Source organism: Marmota monax, unplaced genomic scaffold (assembly GCF_021218885.2).
Source record: "Marmota monax isolate L192 unplaced genomic scaffold, Marmota_monax_Labrador192_F-V1.1 WCK01_AAM20220418_F8-fsc00315, whole genome shotgun sequence".
In the NCBI taxonomy this organism is placed as follows: Eukaryota; Metazoa; Chordata; class Mammalia; order Rodentia; family Sciuridae; genus Marmota; species Marmota monax.
In genome coordinates this window covers 586,346-611,359 of record NW_026692798.1, presented here as the reverse complement: position 1 = coordinate 611,359, position 25,014 = coordinate 586,346, and the positions used below count along the sequence as shown (strand labels likewise).

The 25,014-nt window shown below is 37.3% G+C and overlaps 1 protein-coding gene across 2 annotated transcripts in view; it reads left to right on the top strand.

Moving 5' to 3' along the window:
* The window catches only part of Klrg1 (killer cell lectin like receptor G1), a 40,224-nt gene extending 33,650 nt beyond the window's left edge, over positions 1 to 6,574 (top strand). For both annotated transcript variants that reach the window (XM_046448205.2, XM_046448204.2), the window contains one exon: positions 6,465 to 6,574. In XM_046448205.2, the coding sequence (XP_046304161.2) occupies positions 6,465 to 6,554 (90 nt within the window). In that variant the 3' untranslated portion in view covers positions 6,555 to 6,574. The remainder of the gene's footprint in view (positions 1 to 6,464) is intronic.
* The last annotated feature ends 18,440 nt before the right edge of the window (positions 6,575 to 25,014 follow it).

Below are 25,014 nucleotides of genomic sequence, written 5' to 3'. Positions count from 1 at the left end.
CAGTTCCTTTTAATAGTTATCAGACATTTCTGTCTGAGAATCTCTTTTGTAGCCTCCAGTTTACTTATTTTTGGAAGTTACATTTAACTATTATTATCATTTAAAATGTCCAGGAACAGCTGTGCTTTGGCTTTAACTATCTTTGCTAAGTGTTTAAGATGAAGCAAGTCAAACTGACTTTTGTTCTTATCTATTGTCAACAGTCAGCCGAGTTTCCCTGGGAGTCCTCGGGGAACTTCATAGCAGCTTCTCAGTTCTGCTAGTGCCATTTGCACCAGGATGGGTCCAGGCCTTGCTTGACCATGTGGCTTCCCTCGGAAGCATCAGGGATGTTTCCCCTTTTCTGATGACCCTCCTCTTCACAGCAAATGCACCGATTGGCTTTCTGTCCTCCACTGGTCTCATTAATCTCCCTGTTCAGGAGGTTATGTGGCCTAGAGTTGCAGAGCCCTTTGGAGAAGTCCCCTATTCCCTGATTCAGACTGACTCAGAGGGCAAGAGCCAAATTTTTAATTTTAAAACTTAATCTTAAACATCCAGCAAATAAGTTAACAGCCTTCTATTAAGAGCACTGGGCTTTAATGTCTATCTCTCTATCCTGTAGGTGATAACTCCTTATCTTAAGTTGACCCAGGTTGTGAGTTCTTAAAGCAGTACCTCTTTAAAACATTAACAGGCAATCCTTAAACCATCTATAAGCAAACTACAAAACAAAACTAACTAGGGTAAAAACATATTTATCTTACATAATAGCTACCTTGAATTCTGGCAGGGTTATACATCATAATTTCCTATTTGAGATCCTAGTAATCTTGGCAAAAACCCACTTTTGGACACAACTTTAACTGTACTGAAATCTGGCTTACTTCTTTCATAGCCACTTTCACATGTAGTGAGATGGGACAGAGCTTATCTCAAGTAAGGCAGGGCTCTTTATAAATCTCAAGTACTATAGTTCTGAAGCTGATCATTTTACAAAGTTTACATAAATTGTTGTTCAAGTTTACATGAACATTAGCTAACACAACATAATATCACATTTAAAACATGAATTAAAGGCTGAAAGCTTTAACCTCTTGTAGAAAAGTAGTAATGTACTTTTGTGTTTTGCAATAAAACCTTCACACAGATTAGGCTCTCATTAACTTAAAAATACATAAATTGTATCTCAGAGTAGAAAGTAACATGGGACCGTACATATCTTATTGATAACAAGTCCAGTTGTAGAACACAAATGATATGAATAAATCTCCAACATGTTTTTTTTTTTCTTTTAAGCCTAAAATTACCATACAACTTTAGAACACCAGCTCGATATAATGTTCTTTTGAAGCTTCTACCTTACAGACTTGTATACCTGGAAGATATGAACACATTAACAGCACTATAATTAACCTTGCAAAAAGCTGTGTGCTTATATAGAACTAAGGGGGAGATGGTAGGGCTTAGATAAGTGGCAGGCAACCCGTTTATTAGTAAGTTCTTCCAGATAGGCGCCAAGTTGGCGTTACCAGCACCTGAAGAAAATCAGAGCGAATAAAAACAGAATGAAGATAAAGATTAAAGCAAAGGTCAATTTTTGGCAGAAGTTCCATGCTGGGGGGACTGACAGAAAAGAGACCAAGGGCCATGAGGAAGCTCAGAAGGACATAAAGACTCATGAATCCAGGATGGCAGATTATGAGATTCTCCGAACTTGTTGTCTCCCACTGTCTGATGTCCATTGCATTTCATCATGCTTGGTAGTGAGCTTCAGCACTGAGTGAACTGTTCTCTTGAAGATGCTAGGGGTTCATCGGTCGTCAGAGGCCGGTAGTGCCTAAGCAGAAGCTGGTTGAAAGTCTAATTAGAAACTTTCTGCAATTGGTTTTGGAAGAACATTATGCAGAGTAAGAGAGCACAAGAAAAGTACTGAAAAATAACAGTTGTTGTTTAACCATAGTTGTATAATTTTTAATTTCTTTAAGATTACTTGCTCAAAAACTTACACATATAACCAACTTACACAGACCTTTTTATCACTTATTTAAACCCTCTTAATTACTTAATCACATAGACTCTCTTATCCAGAAACACATTTTCCCTCTATTAAATCCATACCTAAAACTTTCTAGTTTTTCTTTTCCATCTGTTAACCTCCTTTTGTTCACACTTTAAAACAATATCTGTAAATTTCTGAATTTAAGCAGATTATTTTATAGACACCATCATTTTATCTGTTTACCCAATTTAAATTGAACCATTTGAATCACGTGAATCAAAGATATTTGGATCCATTTTTAAATTTTTTTATGAGCGCTCCTCATCTGTCAATTGTCATATCACTGCAGGATATATGGAGATACACACATACAGACATACCGACATACAACACATAACACAAGTGTAACACCCTTGTAGCTTTTTCAGGTGAAATCTCCATTGCAATGTTTAAAAACTCCACAGTTGATCAGAAATAGAACTGATCAGAAAACATTAACCCGTCTGTGGGATTAAAATCATAAGCTCCAAAAAAAATACAGAATCTAAGAAAAAGCAAGAGTCCTAAAAAAGATGACTGGCCAGTAATTAATAAATAGCATATAATTTACTTTTTGGTTGGGGTCTAGTTTGAGTTCAGGTAAAAAGACACTTTAACCTTTTTTTTTTTTTTCCCTTGGGCCTGAAATCTGTCTCCTGCTGAGTGCCCCAAGCTTCTTCTATTTGCATATCAGCTTAAGTCCTGGCTGAGGTCTGGAAGGAACTGGGAAAACTGGAATTCTGAGCAGAAACCTCAGCATTATAGCTATAAGTCATAATAGCTATAAGTCATTTTAGCTATAAGTCATAATTTTCAGGTTTAAGATACAATTTTCAAAATTTTATATCTTTATATCTCTTTACATTAGAAACACTTGCCCACACAAAACTGAAAATAGGATCTTTTTCTGATAATATAAAGGCCACCATCAGAGGAAATTTCCTCAGGATCATTAAGCTGCTTCCTTTGTTCTGAAGTTCCTAAGGTAGTATTAAGTTTTATCATGTATATCCAAAATCAAGCCTTAAAAATTTCCAAGACTGTTGCTAATTAATGTCATTTCAATAAGCCAGACCAACGTTTTAATTTAGCACCCCCCCCTTTTTTTTTTCTGAATCTTACACACTGAGGGGAACAGATATCATATCATAATTTATTATCTTTGCCCAAGTTAATGCACTGGAATACCTAGTGGAATTTTCTCAGGCTACCCAGTTCAAAATTGAAACTTTCTAATTTTTTTACCCTAAGTATTTAAGTTTTCTAGCATGAACTATCAGAAATCAAACTAAACAATTGCTTAAACCCAACTTTTAACTGCAAGATAGTGCAATGCTTTAGAAACCCATTCAGATACCAAACTGTTACAATAAAAAAATTATCTTTTAGATACACATTTAGCCAAGATTATCCCCAAGAAACAATCTATAACATCAACACATTACTGCATTTATTGTCTCATTAGTTAAGCAAACAGAGGTGGGGTAATCCCTAAAGTGCAGGTAAGGAAGGAGGAGACTCTCCAAAGCAAAATGGCTTTGGCAGCTGCTGGGAGCCCCTTAGTTCCACCTTTTACTTATAGGATTAGTTCCTCTGGCCTGGTTTGACCCCAGGCACTAGGCATTTCTCACATCTCCTAACTTTTCAGTAGTCAGCTTCCCAAAAAGTTCATCTTCTGCTTGCAGTTGTTTCGAGTTTGAGAAAAGTTTAAGCGAGATATCAAAGTTTTTAGACCCCAGGCATTTCCCTCTGCAGTGGGCGTGCTCAAGCCAACTACGGGAAGAAAAGAAAACACTGTTTCCCTAATCTTGCTTAACAAATGGGGGTAAAGTTTATCAAAGTTCTTTAAAACACAGCTAAGAGAGGTGTAAAAGGTGAGAACAGAAAAGCTGGCGGTTCTATTGACTTTTGGTCCCTCACAGGAGAAGCATTAGGTTAAAATTTAGCTAAAGTTACTTCCACACATCTAAGGCCGTTTGGAATTTGGGACTCTGCATCGGTCCAAAGTAAAACAATGCCATCACACTTAACAGAGACACAGACAAAAAGACACACAAAGATCATCATGCAGCTCCCGTTCGTTCACAACCCCAAGATCTACAATCTTGTGACTCAAGGAGAATGGAGGGAAAAGGGGGAGGAGCAGAAGGATTGAGTGATAAGATCTTGGGGGAGGGGTCGGAGTGGAGGCAGGGACCAAGAAAGGCTTCAGGGACAGAGGCGTGGAATGGCTTTGTCCCATACTGGGAGTTACTCAGGCAGAGATAGGGACAATACAAACGTGACACAGAGACAAGGACAAACAGTAAACTGTTAACACAAGTTTAGAGGCAAAGATTAAGAATTGCCGGCGAAACCAAACGTGTTGGCAGCAGAGTACAAACGAGGGCACTCTTGTCCCTCTACCAACTGGGGGCACTTTTGCCCCCCCCCCCAAATCCTCTAAGGCGTCCCTTAAGAGGAGTGGCCTGTGGATTAGGACACGTCTGTCACCACTGCCAGGGAGAATTTACACTCTCCACTGACAGCCATGCTGCCAACCCAACCAAACCAATCCAAGCCAAAAACCAAACCTGAACCAAAAAGCTCTGAGAACTTACGCTCTCCACCGAGCCAAAAACCAAAAAGCTCTGAGAACTTACGCTCTCCATCGAGCCAAAAACCAAAAAGCTCTAAGCGATCGCAAAGGAAAAACAAGAAGGAGAACAAGGAGGAGAAGAAAAGGAGGAAGAAGAAGAGGAAGAGGCGCCTTACTTACCCCCTAAAGGAGTCCGTTGGAGGTCTCCTTGTCCGGCGATGCACTTTTCCTGGCCAATGCACCAAATGTAAGGGTCCCGCGAAACGTCAGAGAAAGAGACCACCAAGTGACCACTCATGCAATTGGCAGAAGGGGGATTTATTGAACCAGCATGCTGGGGCTCCGTGCCCACTCAAGAAGGGAAAGCAGCCAGAGCTTTTTTGAATTCTTTATATACCCTAGAGATTAGTGCTCTATCTGATATGTGAGGGGTAAAGATTTGCTCCCAGGATGTAGGCTCTCTGTTCACCTCACAGATTGTTTCTTTTGCTGAGAAAAAACTTTTTAGTTTGATTTCATCCCATTTATTGATTCTTGGTTTTAATTCTTGTGCTATAGGAGTTTTATTAAGGAAGTTGGAACCTAATCCCACATGATGAAGATTAGGGCCTACTTTTTCTTCTATTAGATGAAAAAGTTTAATTTCTGGTTTAATTCCTAGGTCCTTGATCCATTTTGAGTTGAGTTTTGTGCATGCTGAGAGATTTGGGTTTAATTTCATTTTGTTGCATATGGATTTTCAGTTTTCCCAGCACCATTTGTTGAAAATGCTATCTTTTCTCCAGTGCATGTTTTTGGCACCTTTGTCTAATATAAGATAATTGTAAATTTGTGGGTTAGTGTCTGTGTCCTTTATTCTGTACCATTGGTCTACAGTCTGTTTTGGTGCCAATACCAGGGTGTTTTTGTTACTGTTGCTCTGTAGTATAGTTTAAGTTCTGGTATAGTGATGCCACCTGCTTCACTCTTCCTGTTATGAATTGCTTTAGATATTCTGGGTCTCTTATTTTTCCAGATGAATTTCATGATTGCTTTTTCTATTTCTATGAGGAATGCCATTGGGATTTTGAATGGGAATTGCAATTGGTGGAGTTCTTTTGGGTCTTCTAGGTATAGGATCATATTGTCAGCAAATAGTGCTAATTTAAGTTCTTCTTTTCCTATACATATCCCTTTGATTTCTTTCATCTCTCTAATTGCTGTGGCCAGTGTTTCAAGAACTATGTTGAATAGAAGTGATGAAAGAGGATGTCCCTGTCTTGATCCAAGTATTAGAGGGAATGCCTTCATTTTTCTTCGTTTAGGATGATATTGGCCTGAGGCTCAGCATAGATAGCCTTTATGATGTTGAGATATGCTCCTGTTATCCCTAGTTTTTCTAGTGTTTTGAATATAAAGGGGTGCTGTATTTTGTCAAATGCTTTTTCTGTGTCTATTGAGATGATCATATGATTCTTATCTTTAAGTCTATTGATGTGATGAATTACATTTATTGATTTCTGTATGTTCAACCAACCTTGCATCCCTGGGATGAATCCCACTTGATCATGGTGCACAATCTTTTTGATATGTTTTTGCATTCAATTTGACAGAATTTTATTGAGAATTTTTGTATCTATATTTATTAGAAATATTGGTCTGAAGTTTTCTGTCTTTGATTTGTCTTTGCCTGGTTTTGGGATCAGGGTGATATTGGCCTTATAGAATGAGTTTGGAATTACTGCCTCTTTTTCTATTTTGTGAAATAAATTGAAGAGTATTGGTATTAGTCCTTCTTTAAAGGTCTTATAGAACTTGGCTGTGTAACCATCCAGTCCTGGGATTTTCTTGGTAAGCTTTTTTTTTTTTTTAATATTTAATTTTCAGTTTTTCGGCGGACACACATCTTTGTTTGTATGTGGTGCTGAGGATCGAACCTGGGCTGCACGCATGCCAGGCGAGCATGCTACCGCTTGAGCCACATCCCCAGCCTGGTTGGTAAGCTTTTGATGGCTTCTTCTATTTCCTCACTTGATATTGGTCTGTTTAAATTGTGTATATCTTCCTGTCTCAATCTGAACAAATTGTATGACTTAAGAAATTTGTCGATGCCTTCAATGTCTTCTATTTTATTGGAGTATAAGATTTCAAAATAATTTCTAATTATCCTCTGTATTTCTATAGTGTCTGTTGTGATATTACCTTTTTCATCACGTATGCTGGTAATTTGAGTTCTCTCTCTCCTTCTGTTCGTTAGCGTGGCTAAGGGTCTGTCAATTTCATTTATTTTTTTCAAAGAACCAACTTTTTGTTTTGTCAATTTTTTCCAGAATGTGTTATTTATTTTTGTCTTGATGCTGCTGTAAACAGAGCTATTGTACTGCCAGTCATATGAAAGTATAGCAACACTATTATGTATAGTACATAATGCTTGCTAATTATAATCAATTATTATGTTACTGGTTTATGTGTTTACTATACTATACTTTTTATCATTTTTCTTTTCTTTTTTGCAGTGTTGGGAATGGAACTCAGGACCTCACGTGTGCTAGGCAAGCACTGTGCAACTGAGCCACATCCCTAGCCCCTTTATCATTATTTTAAAGTGTTCTTTTCTACTTATTAAAACATTTTACTACGAAACAGTGTACCATGTTACATTGGCACTAGCCTCAGACGTTTCATGTAACAAAGGGACATATCAGTGAAAAAAAGGGTCTCTATCCCCTGACCCTCAAAGTACCCAATTTCATTCCTGGTAAAAAACATTGGCTTTTTGTGTGCTTTTCCAGATACAATCTGTTTATATATAAACCTGTACAGATATAAGTGCATATACTCACATTTAATTCAATTTATAATATAGTGGACACACTGTTCTGAACTTACCTTCTCCTCCAATTAACAATATATCTTGATTCTTTCTGTTTCCATATTCATTAAAACTGCCTCATTTTTTGTTTTGTGTTTGTTTTTGAGACAGGGTATTACTATGTTGCTAAGGCTGATATTAAGCTCCAGGGCTCTAATGATCTTCCTACCACAGACTCCTTGTAGCCAGGACCAATGGCATGTGCCACCAGGCCTGGCTGTCTCGTTTTTTTAATGTACTTGATAGAATTCTATATTGTGGATTTGGCAATTTATTTAGATAGTCTCCTATTCATGGAAATTTAGTTCATTTTCTCCTTTTTGTCTTTTTAAAAAGTTCTGCAATGACTCTTTTTTTGAATATGTAATTTTGTGCTTTTTTTTTTTTTTTTGGTTCCAGGGATTGAACTAAGGGTTGGTTGACTACTGAACCACATCCCCAGCCCTATTTTGTATTTTATTTAGAGACACGGTCTCATTGAATTGCTTAGTACCTCACTTTTGCTGAGGCTGGCTTTGAACTTGGGATCCTCCTGCCTCAGCCTCCCAAGCTGCTGGGATTACAGGCCTGTGCCACTGTGCCTGGCTAATTTTGTGCATTTTGAAAGTTTGGAGATATTACCAAATGGCTATATATAAATCAATGGATTATACTCCCACCAGCAACATATGAAAGTTTCATTTTCTCTCCACCTTCACAAACACACTTTTTTGTTATGTTTGATCTTTGCTAATCAGAGAAGTAAAACATCTTTTCTCATGTGGTTTTAATTTGCATTTCTCATATTAAGAATGATAGTATCTTTTACCTGCTGAAGAGCAATGTGTATTTCCTTTTCTGTGGTATGTCAGTGACTGGCCTTTACCCTTTTTTTTAAAAAAAATGGATGATTGATTTTTTATTAATAATTATATGAGAAAAAATTTTCATATGCTAAATAAATTAGTCATTTGAGTGTAATATAAGCTGAAAATTTAGTTTCTCTTTTTTTTTCTTAACTTGTATATGGTAGAATTTTTTTTTCTTTTGAGAAATTTTTGATTTTACCTATCAAATTGTCATCTTTTCTTTTATAAGTCTGGATTTTATATAATTCAGAATCATTCTGTCTTCATTACAAGATTACACAAAAACAAATCTCCCATATTTTTCTTTAGTACATGGATGATTTTAATTATTTTTTGCTTAAATATTTCTTTTGGAATTTATTTTATTATAAAAAATGTGATAGAGTATCCAATTAGACCTTTCTATCAGTGACTATTGTCACTATATCATTTATTGAATAACACAGTTTTTCTGAACTAATTTGAAATGCTGCCTACATCATATATTAAGTTCCTTAATGTATGTGAGCTGATTTATTGCTTTCTAATATGTTTCATTGATTAACATGCTTATTCATGTATCAAACTATCCTATTTAAATTATTATTACTTCATAATATATTTTAACACCAATAGAACCATCCAATACTTTTCTTTATTAGAATTTTCTTAAAAATTCTTTTTGCTTATCAATTTTTCTATGTGTGATTTATTTATTTATTTATTTATTTATTTATATCAGGGATTGAACCCACTGAACCACATCCATGTCCTTTTTTATTTTTTTATTTTGAGACAGGGTTTCATTAAGTTGCTTGGGGCCTTGCTAAGTTCTGAGTCTGGCTTTGAACTTGCAGTCCTCCTGAGTCAGGTCCCGAGTCACTGGAATTACAGGCATGCAGCACTGTGCCTGGCTCTATGCATATTTTAGAATCAAGTTGGTAGAACTAACCTTTCTTTGTTGATTTTTTAATAGCCCAGGACTTGCTATTTCTTTTTTTTTTAAAATTAAAATTACATTTTGTGTTCTTCTGTAGTGTTTTAAAGAATTTTTAAAATATAGATTTTGCAATTCTTAAAGGATTTTTGGAGACATCTTTTTAAAAACTTGTTGTTACTCCTGTTGTCAATAGGGTAACTAAAAAGTTACATTTGCAATTGTTTTGTTTATATATGTAAAGGCCATTGATTTCTATTATTAATCAGCCATTGTTCTGATGTTTTTCTTTGAGTGGTTTATTTCTTCATAGCCCATTTTATTTTATTTATTTTTAAAAATTTTAATTTTGTTTTAGTTGTTGAAGGACTATTTATTTATTTATATGTGGTGCTGAGAATTGAACCCAGTTCCTCTCACATACTAGGCAAGTGCTCTTCCACTGAGCTACAACTCCTGCCCCCATTTTATTTACTAGAATGTAAATCTTATGAAGAACTATCTTATCTGTTTTATCACTGCTTTATTTCCCAGCCACAGATATAATGTTTACCTCAAAGAAATTTCTCAAATATTTGAGTGAATATGTAAATGGGAATAATAATACCCATCTTACAGAGTTGTCAGGGATTGTTTTATATATTTTCTTCTCAAGCAGTTGGTACTTAATAGGTACTCAATATTTGACTAAAGTACTTAGTTATTTATTTAGAAAACCTTCAAACCCACAGATAAGTTGAAAGATGAGTGCAATGAACTTTGGTACCACCTTTTCTAAATTCACCTATTGGTAATGTATTGTCACAACTGCTGCTTCTCCTTTTCTTTCCTCTCTCCCTGCCTCCATTCTTCTCTCTTACCAAACTATCTGAAAGGAGGTTGCACAAATCACCTTCCTGGTCTCCAAATGCATTTGTATAAAATTTCCATAGCAGAGATATTCTCTAAACACTGTTACTACACCTAAGAAAACCATTTGAAATCAATACTATTATCTTATAGTTCATACATAAATTTTCCCAATTGTTCCAAATAGGTCCTTTAAGTACACTGAATTCTGAATAAAATCTAGATCTCAACATTTATCCAGAGAAACAGAACCAATAGGATGTTAGGGTCTGTAAACAAGTCAGGATGGCGCCTGGCATTTTGCCAGAGGGAGTGGTTTGTGAAGTAACGCCAGCGAGCCATTAAGTGTGGAGATTCCTTATTGGTTGACTGCTGTATCTAGTTTATGTTAATTAAGATAAGCTGTGTGTAATGTATATATACCCTTCCTGTCCTACAATAAACGGCTCCCACTCCTGGTGTATCAATGTACACAAGTTGCTCGTCACCCCCCCGTTAGTTTGCTGCAGCCGGACTGCGGCAATAGGATCTATCTATCTATCTATCTATCTATCTATCTATCTATCTATCTATCATCTACCTATTAATTTAGTATAAGGAATTGACTTGTGCAACTATGGAGGCTGAGCTATCCCATGACCTTCATCTGCAAGTTGAAAACCTATCAAAGCTAGTTTCAGTCTGAGTCTGAAGACCTGAGAACCAAGGGTCAATGGTCTGAGGGCATGAGAAGATTGATGTCTCAGATCAATCAGTTGTGGGGTTGGGGGATGAGAGAGAGAGAGAGAGAGAGAGAGAGAGAGAGAGAGAGATCTCGATCTCTTTTCTGTGCCTTTTTTCCTTCTGTTCAGGCCCTCATTGGACTGGATAATGCACACCCACACTGGGGAGGCCAATCTGCTTTACTCAGTACAAGCTGAGAAAGAGAGATAGAGAAAGACCAGAGTGTAGCAAGAGTGGGCACTGTGGGTATTTGGGACGCTTCTTCATGAAACTTACTTATGTCTTTGAGGTCTGCTTGGACTTTATCAAATACATATTATTTTCCTTGGACATTGGAGTCTTTCTGTACACATCCAACTTAATGGTTTAGTGAATGGGATAACACCCAGTATATGATGGGCTGCTCAGGTACCATGGTAACTTGATGGCTCATGGTTAAGTGTTTAGTCTCTGCTAAAACTGTTTACGGCCAACAGCTGTTTCTTGATGAGAGAGCAGTTATCCATGGAGGATGGCAGAGATTTGCTCCAACATTCTAAGGGTTGGCTCTGCAAATTACTTAGCTAAAGGCTCCAAACAGCATCCCTATTGAACACTGACATGTCAAACACCATTGGATCTACTGGATTGTATAGCCCAAGTAGCAGAGCATCTTGGGCCTGATTCAGAGCCTTCTTTTTAAACTAGCAGTTTTTTGGGTCCTTCAGCAAATGGGCTGGTATAACAAATTATAGATTATGTTGTCTCTCAAATCCAAAGGGATCCCCTGATATTGTCTTCTATTTGGTTGTGAAAGGGGCCACAACCAAATCCTGGACCTTATCCCTCATCTTATACTACAGACTGAATATTTATTTCCTTTCAAATTTCACACATTAAATCCCATCTCCCAAAGTGATGGTATTTGTAGGTGAGAACTTTGGGCAGTGATTAAGTCATTCCTCACAAATGGGACTAGGTCCTTAGAAAAGGGACACTGGAGAGCTCCCTTGTTCTTTCTACCATGTGGAACATAGCAAAATATGACCGTCTAATAAACTAGGGAGGGGGCTCTTACCAGACACTGAATCTATCAGCACCTAGATCTTGTTTTTGACACCCAATTTCTAGTAATTTTTTACAGTAGCTCAAATGGACTAAAACACTTTAGGAGAAATATTTCAACATAAACCCATACCAGTGGACTCCTAGAAATTTTGCTTGGATAGTTCTTCAAATTTTTGTTGGATTAATTTTTCACTCTTTGACATGCAACTATCTTGCCATTATGTCTACAGTAGTTGCTACTTTTTGCTCCCCAAGTCTAATAAGCATAATGTCATCAATGCAATGAACCAGTGTAATATCTTGTAAAAGGGAAAAGGGAAAGAGGGACAAGATTTCTATGAACATGTAGGGCATGGTGGCTCATGCATACCTGCAATTCTAGCTACTTGGGAGGCTGAGGCAGGAGGATTGCAAGTTTGAGGCCAGCTTGGGCAGCTTTGTGATATCCTGTCTCAAAATAAAAAGCCTGGGGATATAGCTCAGGGTTAGAGTGCCCCTAGATTCCATCTCCAGTACCACCACCATAAACACACACACACACCCACAAACACATACACACACACACACGAAAAAAAAAATGAAATCACAGTGAGCCAAATTATAACACAGATCTGGACAATAGAAATGTCCCTGAGTTAGACCAGTATATTCATGGTCTTGCCAAATGAAAGCAAACTGCTTTTGGTGGTTTTTACTAACAAGTATGGAAAGTGAGTATATGTTAATTTGCTCAAGTAATAAAACCATGTCTGATACAGCAGTTACCCAATTAAGCATGTGATAATCCACTGTCATTCTCTAAGATCTATCTTTCTTCTAAACAGGGTCAACAGACAAGTTGATGGGAATGTGGTGGGAATGACCACCCCTGAATCCTTCAAGTCATTGGTGGTCATATTAATCTCCACAATCCCTTTAGGAATATGGTATTGCTTTTGGTTTACTATTTTCTTGGGTAAATGCAGTTCTAGCAGCTTCATTTGGTCTTTACCAGCATAACAGCTTTCACTCTACAAGTTAGGGAGCCAATTCCAGCCATGTGTGTCTATTTAATTATGGCCTAGGTAACAGGAAATAACCATAAGATGGGTTCAGGACTCATTGGGTATACTGGGAGTTAGAACTAGACTGAAATTTCTCACTTGACTTCCATTTGCCCATATTCTGACTGATGGACTGTAGATGTTTTGGGTCTTCTGGAATTAGTGTGCTCTCAGACTAATGTTTAATAGTCCCCCAAGTTCTAATTATTTCCTTTTCTTCAACAAATAGTTACCTTGGTCAAAGGTCTTAGGTGCTTTTTTAGACAGCTGGGAGAAGGATTAACTGTATAAGTATTTGGTACCATTTCAAGGTCTTAACTCAAGAGGACCCAACTTCCTATTCATTCAATGGGCTCTGGATCTAGATCAAGTCTGGGGATTGTTTGAAGTGCCATGATCCTGTTTTTATCATATAGCCTAGACTTTTGTTCACTTGATCTATAACATGTCTATCTTGATCAAGTAAGAAGTTAGTGGTATTCCTATTTATTTTACATCTTAGAGAACTGTGATGAAATTCCCAATGCCATAGGTCTGGAGGTCAGACTATTCTGATGGCTATTTGACTCTGCTTTTGTTTTTCCCCAAGTACTTGGATATTATAACACTGAGCTACACTCTCACCCTTTTAAATTTCATACAGGGTCTTACTAAATTTCCCAGTCTGGCCTTGAAATTGTGATCCTCCTGCTTCAAACTCCTGAGTGTCTGGGATTACAGGTAGGCACCACTGCACTGGCTTGATTCTGCTGTTCCTTATATTAATCAGACTGCTATGTGTTGAATGTTTGTAACCTCTCAAAATTTACATGTTAAAACCCAATTCCCAATGTGGTGCTATTTGGAGGTGGTGCCTTTGGGAAGTACTTAGGTCATGAGGATGGATCCCCCGTGAATGGGATTAATGTCCTTTTTGTTTTGGATAGTGGGGATTGAACCCAGGGGCACTCAACCACTGAGCCACATCCCCAGCCCTTTTTTTTTTTATATTTTATTTAGAGACAGGGTCTCACTGAGTTGCTTAGTACCTCGCTTTTGCTGAGGCTGTCTTTGAACTCTCAATCCTCCTGCCTCAGCCTCCTGAGCCACTGGGATACAGGTGAGCACCCCCATGCCTGGCCTGGATTAGAGTCCTTCTAAGAAGAGACACAAGGCCTGGCTTCAAAAGGCCATTGCTTCAATTTCAACAGTCTGGATAATCTCTGCCCATAGTCATGGTTATGGGGCTCCCTGGAGCCCTGGGGTGCTGACCTCTACTCAGCATGGGTATGGGACAGGACCATTGTTCTAATGGATGTGAAAGGTGATATTTCTGTCCCTGTGGGTCTGCTCTGGAAAGTGGGATTGCTGCCCTAGTGGGATTGGAAAGTGGAGCAAGTCAAGAGGATTATTCTTAAATATCAAGAATAGTATGCTAGTTTCCTTATTTTGTGATTTTGTCATTTTAGTTTTCCATAATTATTTTATTCTTCTCCTTTTTGCTAAACTTATTTAAAGATTTTTAATTAAGTAGCAATACTAATAATTTTTAACCTTTGCTGCCACCATGTGGTTGCCTTTCATTATTGCACATTAAGAAAAGTGTCAGAGCTGCTATCAGAACAGGGATAAAGGTAGGGGGTACATATTAAAAATTAAAAAAAAAAAATAATGCAAAATATCTGAGGAATGAATCTAGAATATGTTATATGTATCTCTTTTTTCATATGTTATCTCAAATCCCACTAGTCAACATCTTACTTAAAAAAAAAACAATATTTATTTTTTAGTTGTAGTTGGACACAATACCTTTATGTTATATATTTATTTTTATATGTTGCTGAGGATTGAACCCAGGGCCTCACACATGCCAGGCAAGCGCTCTACTGCTAAGCCACAACCCCGGCTCACATCTTACCTTTTTTAGTAGTCTCCATTCTTTATCAAATCAAAATGTGTAATTACTGACTTGTTGCCTACTGTTAATTATGTTTTTTTTTTAATGGATTTCAGAAAAAATTACATAGGAAGATGAACCTGTTATCTATAGTAGCTCCAAATCATAAAAATCTGTTAGCAGACTTTCATTTTGGTCTAGAACTTGTTATATTGGAGTAAAGCACTTTGACTTTCCCTAAATGAAAAATAGAAAAAAAAAAACAGTTTTAAAAAGTAGGATATGCTTATAACCCATTTTCCAGTCAAAATTTTCATGAGAAATAAAACTATTGTCCTTTCCACCTGTTTCCCCCACTATAACTTACTTTTTCTACTTGTTACTATCCCCAAACAAATCTCAATATGCCACTGTCAAGTTTTTAAAAAATTCCATTGACTTCCAATTACTTATAGGATAAAATGCAGACTTTTAAAAAAGACCTTTAATAAATCATTCTCAACTAATCTAAGCTCACTTTTGATACTAATATAGATAAATACCATCATCATGTGTTAATCAGCTTTCTGTTACTGCAACAAATTCCTGAGATAACCAGTTTATAAAGAGGAAGGGTTGATTTTGGCTCACAATTTTATAGGTTTTAGTCCATGTTCAATTGGCCCGTATTGATTGACCTCTGACTTTTGTTGTTCTGACATTTTTTGTCTAATTGCAATGAAAAGATACAATTCACGCCTAGGACAGAAAGTGGAAACAGATCACATTTGCTTTGGGACTGTGGTGAGGGAACATATCATGGCAGCAGTGTGTTGTAAAACAGAATGCTCACCTTGTGGCTGTGAAGTGAAAAAGAGTGGGAGAAGAAGGGCCCACTACCTCTTTTAAGGAGACACCTCCAATGGGTGGAATACCACCCACTAGGCCCCACCATCTCCCATGTTGGGGACTAAGCCTTGAATACATAGACCTTTTGGGGGGCATTTCAGATCCAAACTATAGCAATATATTTTAACATTTAACCTTGTGTAATTAATTAAATACACATAGAAAAATTAATGAGCAAAAATAATTTTAAGAAAATTCTAATAAAGAAAAGTATTGGATAGTTCTATTGGTGTTAAATATACTGTAAAGTAATAATAACTTAAATAGGATAATTTAATACATGAATAAGCATGCTAATAAATGGAACATATTAGAAAGCAATAAATCATACATCAAGGAACTTAATACATGATGTAGGCAGCATTTCAAAATAGTTCAGAAACACTGTGTTATTCAATAAATGATATAGTGACAAGTAAATAGTCATTGATAGAAAGGTCAAGTTGGATCCTATATCACATTTTTATGCTACTGACAATTTGTATGACTTTGGGTTATCAATTCCATGTGCGACAAAGTCTAGTCTAGTGGGAAAGGGATAAGAAAGTTATAGAAGCAAGGTTTCTGAAGGTACAAGAAACTGTAGGAAAAAAAAAAAAGAAAGAGATAAAGTTTCACTTAACTCTTATTAAAAAAAAAAAACACAAAAACCCAGTAACACTAAATGTCTACCATCTGCTAGGCACCGTTCTTAGCATTTTGTTGGTGTTATGTAATCAAATTTTTAATTAAAAAAAAAAAAAGGCTTAGAAAAAGTCTGCAATCTCTCCAAGCTCCAAGTGATTCAGGAGGCAAGAAATGAACCTGGGCATTTTGGCTCCAGAGTCTGCACCCTTCACTACTTCCCTGTACGACTTCACTATGGGGACGGGGAAAGTTGTCTCTTCTTTTGAGATTTCAGATTTCAGAGGAGCCTAAATGCAAAAAGAGAGATTTGTTTGCAGAAAGAAAAATGGATGTGGGATCAGAGAAAAGAGAAAATAGGGCAGAGGAAGGAAGCAGGAAAGACATCTCAGAGACCCTGGGTGAGTTTATGACAGGGATCTACTGCAATCATGTAGAGCCACTGAGGCATGTGGGAATGGTAGACTATGACCAGTACTACTCAAGATTTGAATATGCCTTTTCCCCAAATCAGACTACAGTGAGGGAAGATGTGTTAATCAGCTTTCTGATATTGTGGAAAAATACTTGGGATAATCAACTTCAAAAGATTAACTGTTTATTTTGGTTCACAGTTGTGTGGTTTTGGTCCACAGTTGGTTGGCCCATTGCTTTGGGGCCTTTGGCAAGGCAACACATCCTGGTGGGAGTAAGGGAAAAGAAGAAATGCAAGTAAATGATCAAATGCTGTTAGCATTGTATTTGATGGGGGAAATCCTATTGATTGACCTCTGACTTTTGTTGTTCTGACATTTTTTGTCTAATTGCAATGAAAAGATACAATTCAGGCCTAGGACAGAAAGTGGAAACAGATCTCATTGTAGGCCCATGATAAGAGAGTTAGATAAGGTTGAATGTTAGTGTTTAGTTTAAGTGAAATATAAAATCTATCAACTGGGGGCTGGGGTTGTAGCTCAGTGGTAGAGTGCTCGCTTAGCATGCATGAGGCACTAGGTTCAATCCTCAGCACCACATAAAAATAAAATAAAGATATTGTATCCACCTAAAACTAAAAAATAAATATTAAAAAAACCTATCAATTGATTTCAGAGTTGTAATAGAAATAGTAACATATGAAAGCTGTCATTATGGATGATAGTTCTTTTCCTATGGCTCTTAGTAGTTTTTACTGATTCTGATAGGTATTCATGTATCATAAATAAAAGTAAACATGTCAACCACATTTGTTTCTGTTAAGGGAGATTGAAATACCTGAACTCTCTTGTGATTTTACTTTTATTGATTTTTGTTCTCTGTATAATAAGATTTCAGGGAAGGCTTGGGTATAAAAGGAGCATTTATTTCCTAGTGCATAAGCTTGCATAGAAATCTCAGCTTTTCAAAGAGTAGTAGATCAAAATGGAAGATTGTTTTTCAGGAGTCAATATTCTTGTCCTTATCCATCCAGGGAAGTGGGTGGGGAGAAATATCACAACATATGTTTTCACCTTCTTTCACAGTGTCCTCAAATGAGTTCAGTATTTCTTTGCTCTTGTCATAGTTACCTGCCAAGGCAAATGCATAGGCCAGCAGTGCCTTGGTGTAGACATGGCTGCCACAGGACCCTTCCTCTGTTAGTGCCCAGGCTGACTTCAGGCAGATCAGGCATTGCGGACAACAGAGTGCTGTGAAGGGAGAACAATGTTATTCTGAGTTATGTGAAAAGAGCAGGTACTGAAATAAAAGAGATTATAGGAAGGTGATACCAGTGCTTTTCAAACCAATCAATCAGTCAATCAATCAATCAATCAATCACTCTCTCTCTCTACTTATCTATCATCTATCATCTATCTCCATCCATGCAGTCTCTCTTTAACCACCATTTTAGAAATCAGTCCTTTTTTTGGTACTGGGGATTGAACTCAAGGGTGCTTTACCACTGAGCTATATCCTCAGCCCTTTTTTATTTTTTATTTTGAGACATGGTCTCACTAAGTTGCTTAGGTTCTTGCTATATTGCTGAGGCTGGCCTCAAACTTGTGGTCCTCCTGTCTCAGCCTCCTGAGTCACTGGGATTATAGGCACATACCACTGTTCCCACAAGAAATCATTCCTTTTTGTTTGTTTGTTTATTTAGTTTTTTTATGTGATGCTGGGGATTGAACCCAGTGTCTCATGCATGCTAGGCAAGCTGTCTACCACTGAGCCACAACTCCAGCCTTTTTTTTTTTTAAAGTGCTTATATTAGTACATTGTAGTGACATGTAATAGTGGGATTTATTTTGATAAATCATACATGTATGAACTTTAATTTGCTCCATTTCATTCCTTAGTACTTCTCTCTCCTCCTCTTCACCCTCCTTTTCTTCATCTTTTTCTACTGATCTTCCTTCTATTTATCTATTTATTTTCAGTTGGTGCTTTGTAGATATACATAAAGGTGAAATTCACGGTGGTATACCTGTACATGTATACAGTGTAATTTTGTCAAATTCATCCCACATTTCCTCCCCTTTCTGATTCATCTTACCCCCTCCTCACTCTCCTTCTTCTACTTCACTGGTATTCCCTCTATCCTTGTGATATCTGCTCCTCTTCCTTTTCCCTCTGACTTTGCTCTAGCTTTCACATAGGAGAGAAAACATTTGACTTCTCATTTGCTGAGTCTGGCTTATTTCACTTAGCATGATGCTCCTCATTTCCATTCATTTATCAGAAAATGCCAAAATTTCATCTTTCTTTTTGGCTGTATATACCATATTTTCTTTATCCATTAATCTATTGAAAGGCACTTGGGATGGTTTTATAACTTGGCTATTATGAGGTGCACTGCTATGAATATTCATGTATCTGTATCCCCATAGTATGCTGGAAATCACTCCTTTTTAAAAATTATTTTTTATTTAAAATATAAGCTGATAAGAACAGAGTTAGAGGACATTTGTTTTGGGTTAGTTTTGGAACACATGCACATTTTTATTGGACAGATCCTTTTTTCTTTTCTTTCTTTTTGATGCTAGGAATTAAACCTAATGCATTGCTAGGCAAGACACTCTACCACTGAGCTACAACCCCCAAACCAAGTGCCCCTACCTGATGGAATTTAGAAAATGCAGAAAGTTATTTGGCATGTGAAGGAGTGGTGTAGCCACAGGTCAAAAGATTTCATAGTAGTCTGGGAAGATGGAGAAGTAATATTGTACATACAGTGACTGGGAGTGAAATCTCCAGAAGGGCAGTGGTGATATAGGCAGAGAGGGTGACTTCATCTTTTATGCCACTCTGTAAATATAAAACAGAGAAAGAGATTAATTCCACTTTAGGAAACACTTTAAGATGTTTTTCTTTTTTTAAAAAAATTTTATTGTTGGTTGTTCAAAACATTACACAGTTCTTGATATATCATATTTCACACTTTGATTCAAGTGGGTTATGAACTCCCATTTTTACCCCCTATACAGATTGCAGAATCACATCAGTTACACATCCATTGATTTACATATTGCCATACTAGTGTCTGTTGTATTCTGCTGCCTTTCCTATCCTCTACTATCCCCCCTCCCCTCCCCTCCCCTCCCCTCTTCTCTCTCTACCCCCTCTACTGTCATTCATTTCTCCCCCTTGTATTATTTTTCCCTTTCCCCTCACTTCCTCTTGTATGTAATTTTATATAACCCTGAGGGTCTCCTTCCATTTCCATGCAATTTCCCTTCTCTCTCCCTTTCCCTCCCACCTCTCATCCCTGTTTAATGTTAATCTTCTTCTCATGCTCTTCGCCCCTACTCTGTTCTTAGTTACTCTCCTTATATCAAAGAAGACATTTGGCATTTGTTTTTTAGGGATTGGCTAGCTTCACTTAGCATAATCTGCTCTAATGCCATCCATTTCCCTGCAAATTCTGTGATTTTGTCATTTTTTAATGCAGAGTAATACTCCATTGTGTATAAATGCCACATTTTTTTAAATCCATTCGTCTATTGAAGGGCATCTAGGTTGGTTCCACAGTCTTGCTATTGTGAATTGTGCTGCTATGAACATCGATGTAGCAGTGTCCTTGTAGCGTGCTCTTTTTAGGTCTTTAGGGAATAGACCGAGAAGGGGAATAGCTGGGTCAAATGGTGGTTCCATTCCCAGCTTTCCAAGAAATCTCCATACTGCTTTCCAAATTGGCTGCACCAATTTGCAGTCCCACCAGCAATGTACAAGTGTACCCTTTTCCCCACATCCTCGCCAGCACTTGTTGTTGTTTGACTTCATAATGGCTGCCAATCTTACTGGAGTGAGATGGTATCTTAGGGTGGTTTTGATTTGCATTTCTCTGACTGCTAGAGATGGTGAGCATTTTTTCATGTACTTGTTGATTGATTGTATGTCCTCCTCTGAGAAGTGTCTGTTCAGGTCCTTGGCCCATTTGTTGATTGGGGTATTTGTTATCTTATTGTCTAATTTTTTGAGTTCTTTGTATACTCTGGATATTAGGGCTCTATCTGAAGTGTGAGGAGTAGAGATTTGTTCCCAGGATGTAGGCTCCCTATTTACCTCTCTTATTTTTTCTTTTGCTGAGAAAAAACTTTTTAGTTTGAGTAAGTCCCATTTGTTGATTCTAGTTATTAACTCTTGTGCTATGGGTGTCCTATTGAGGAATTTGGAGCCCGACCCCACAGTATGTAGATCGTAGCCAACTTTTTCTTCTATCAGATGCCGTGTCTCTGATTTGATATCAAGCTTCTTGATCCATTTTGAGTTAACTTTTGTGCATGGCGAGAGAAAGGGATTCAGTTTCATTTTGTTGCATATGGATTTCCAGTTTTCCCAGCACCATTTGTTGAAGATGCTATCCTTCCTCCATTGCATGCTTTTAGCCCCTTTATCAAATATAAGATTGCCGCAGTCTGGCTGGGCACAAATGCCGCAGTCTGGCTGGGCACACAATCACGAGCCACCACACAGCTTGTAGATTCAAACAGCAACTCTTTATTCCAGAACTCACACCAGCCGTCTACAATCACGTTCTGGGGAAATCCACGTTCTCTGCCCAAATCCACGTTCTCTGCCCAAATCCACCTCCACTGGGCTTCTATCTCCAAAATATATTGTCTGAATCCCGTGAGAACTCAAGGGGAACTCAGGCAGCAGGATACGCCCTATTCCCAGCAGGAATAATCTTAAACCTTAAACCTGGAACCTAAACTGGGAACGCCCTAAACAAGATTATCTTAAAACCGGGAACACCCTAATCTGCCTTGGTCCTTGAGCAAGGTTAAGTACATTCAATGTCACTGCAACATGGGGTACGCTGGCAAGGAAATTGTCATACTTACTTGGCTAATGGCTCCCAGCATCTCCCCCCTTCTGATTAATTAAACAACAAGCAATGTGGCTTAAGGACCGTGCCTGGTAGGTTGTCCAATTCAACATATGGTTCTTACCCGTCATCGGAAAACTGACCTTTAGGCGTCAGCCTCCTGTCTTAGGTTGATACCACTGCAATTGAATCATACCCGTCACTGACTACCGGTCCAGCATACAGCCATACTTGTGGATAGGTCTATGCACCAGTGGGGGGGTGAGGTTCTTTGCCTCACCTCTGTTGGCCCCCAAATTTGGCCTTGGTGCCAGTGGGGGAGTGCGGTTAATGTGGCTTATGGACCGTGCCTGGTAGGTTGTCCAATTCAACATATGGTTCTTACCCGTCATCGGAAAACTGACCTTTAGGCGTCAGCCTCCTGTCTTAGGTTGATACCACTGCAATTGGATCATACCCGTCACTGACTACCGGTCCAGCATAAGCCATTGGCCCCCAAATTTTAGACCATCACTAGCAGAAGGGAGGAGGATACAGAAATGCCACGACACCAAGCCAATTGACGGCTCCTTGGGAAAAATTGCATCACTGGTGACACCATCAGCAAAGATATGTCAGCACTACCACAATTAACATGGGGTGCGCTGGCAAGGAAATAAAAATTGCATCACTAGTGACACCATCAAATGATAGTTACATAGTCCAGGCAAGTTCTGCAAGCAGTTCAAAGCAGAGGAATCTATCAATATGTCCATTTCCTCCCAAAATCCGTTTCCTCCCAAAGTAAGTTGACTCTTTGAGCATTACTTGTTGAGTTCTTCACCGGCACTGGGATGGAGATAGGAATTCTGTCAATGATGCTAAAGAGACATTATCCTGAAAAGAATTATTAAATATAATGAAAAGGAAAGGTGAAAGTAAACAAACAGATCTGTTAACCTACTTTAAAAACAATCCTTAACAGCTTTTTACCTAATTTAAATTAGTAAACAAACAGATCTGTTAACCACCTTTAAAAACAATCCTTAACAGCTGTTTACATAATTTAAATTAAACCATTTAAATCACGTGAATAAAAAAAATAATAATAATTCGGATCCATTTTTTCATGAGCGCTCCTCATACAAGAAATATGGACATACGCACATACAGACATACAACACAAAACACAAGAGTGTACACAAACGTACAACACATAAGAAAATAGTAAAGGCCTTGTAGCTTTACCTAGGTGAAATCTCCATTGCAATGTTTAAAAACTCCACAGTCAAAAAATAAAACTGATCAGAAAAACATTAACCTAGGTTTGTATGAGCTCAAAAAATAAAAATAGAACCTTATGATGTGGAAAAATGCAATAATAAAATAGCTATTGAAAAAAGCATCCTGGTTAATCACTGTCGCAGATGTAAGAATGGCCAAGCTGGAGTTCTGGATATCAGCTGTTATGGATTTGAGTCAAATCATCTTCTTTTCGATCTGTAGAAACTGTTTTAGTTAATCTCTCTGGAATCCAAATGGGCTGCTGTTCTCCCTGTGGAAAAACACAAACAGACCCCCGACTCCAGACAATCACTGGGTCAGGACCTTTCCATTGTCCTGTTAGAATATCTTTCCAAAGTACTTTAGGCTTATGTACATTTTTTGGATACATATGCCTTTCCGCAGCACTAAGTCCTGATGAATCCAAATTTAAAAAGTTTAGAGTAAAAAGCGTTATTTTAAGTTTATCTTTGGGGGATATATACCCCCTTCCAATTCCCTCTTTTTGCTTTAATAAGTATGTTTTAATAGTTTGATGAGCTCTTTCAACTATGCCTTGTCCCTGTGGATTGTATGGGATTCCTGTTATATGAGTAATACCAAATGATGAGCAAAATTGTTTAAAAGAGGTAGAGGTATAGCCAGGACCATTATCGGTTTTTAACTGTTTAGGAACGCCCACAGTGGCAAAATTTTGTAAGCAATGAGCTATAACATCTTTAGTTTTTTCTCCGGCATGAAGGGAGCCCATCAAAAATCCAGAAGAAGTATCGACTGTAACATGTAAATATTTTAATTTTCCAAATTCTGGCAAGTGTGTGACGTCCATCTGCCAAATATGGTTAGGTATCAGTCCTCTAGGATTGACTCCAAGATTAACTTGTGGTAAAAATGTCACACAATTTTGACATTGTTTTATTATATGTCTGGCTTGTTCCTTAGTTATTTTAAAACGCTTTTGTAAAGTATTAGCATTAACATGAAACCTTTTATGAAAATTTGTAGCTTCTTCAAATGTAGAGAAAATATGTATGTCATGTGTAGTTTTATCTGCTAAATCATTGCCTAAACTAAGGGCTCCAGGCAATCCTGTATGTGCCCTAATATGTCCTATAAAGAATGGATCTTTTCTGTCCCAGATTAGACTTTGTATAGTGGAAAACAAAGAGAAAACAGTAGAAGAAGGGGAAATCCTACCGGCATCTTCAAGAGATACTATAGCATTAACTACATACTGACTATCAGAAAATAAATTAAATACAGAATCTTTAAACATCAAAAAAGCTTGTAAAACTGCATTAAGCTCTACCTTTTGAGCTGATTGTTTGGGTACTAAAAATGTAAAAGTTTGATCAGGGGTAACTACTGCTGCTGTACCATTATTTGACCCATCAGTGAATATATTTGGAGCATTCATGATAGGTGTTTTTCTTGTCATTTTAGGAAAAACTACAGGATGCTTAGACCAAAAAGACAACAAAGGATTAGATGGTAAATGATTATCAAATGAAACATTAGATTTACACATGATTATTGCCCAAGTATTTAACTCATTAGCTAACTCATCAATTTGATCCATAGTATATGGAGTAATAATTTTATTGGGAGAAATTCCAAACACTCCCTTCGCTGCTTTTATTCCTTTGAGTATTAATTGTCCTACAGCCTCAGGATACCTAGTAAGAATAGTGTTAGGAGAATAAGATAAATGTATCCACAATAATGGACCTTCTTGCCAAAATACTCCTGTAGGAATATTTTTTGTTGGTAGTACAATAAATAATAAAGGCAAACTTATATCAATTCTATCCAAATGTATGTTTTCCATATATGTTTCAATAATTTTTAATGCCTTTCTTGCTTTAGGAGTTAACATGCGGGGTGAATTTGTATCTGATGGACCTTTTAGAATATCAAATAAAGGTCCCAACTCTCCTGTTGGTATACCTAGATAAGGCCTTATCCAATTTATGTCTCCCAATAACTTTTGAAAGTCGTTAAGTGATTTGAGTTGATCTACTCGTATTTGAATTTTTGGTGGATGGACCATGGTTGAGGATAGTAGAACTCCTAAATAATTAATTGGAAAATTTAATTGTACTTTATCTATTGCTATCTCTAGATTATAATTTTTTAATAAGTTTGTAAGTGTGGCATAACATTCCAGCAATATGTTTTTATCTTTATGTGCCAATAATACATCA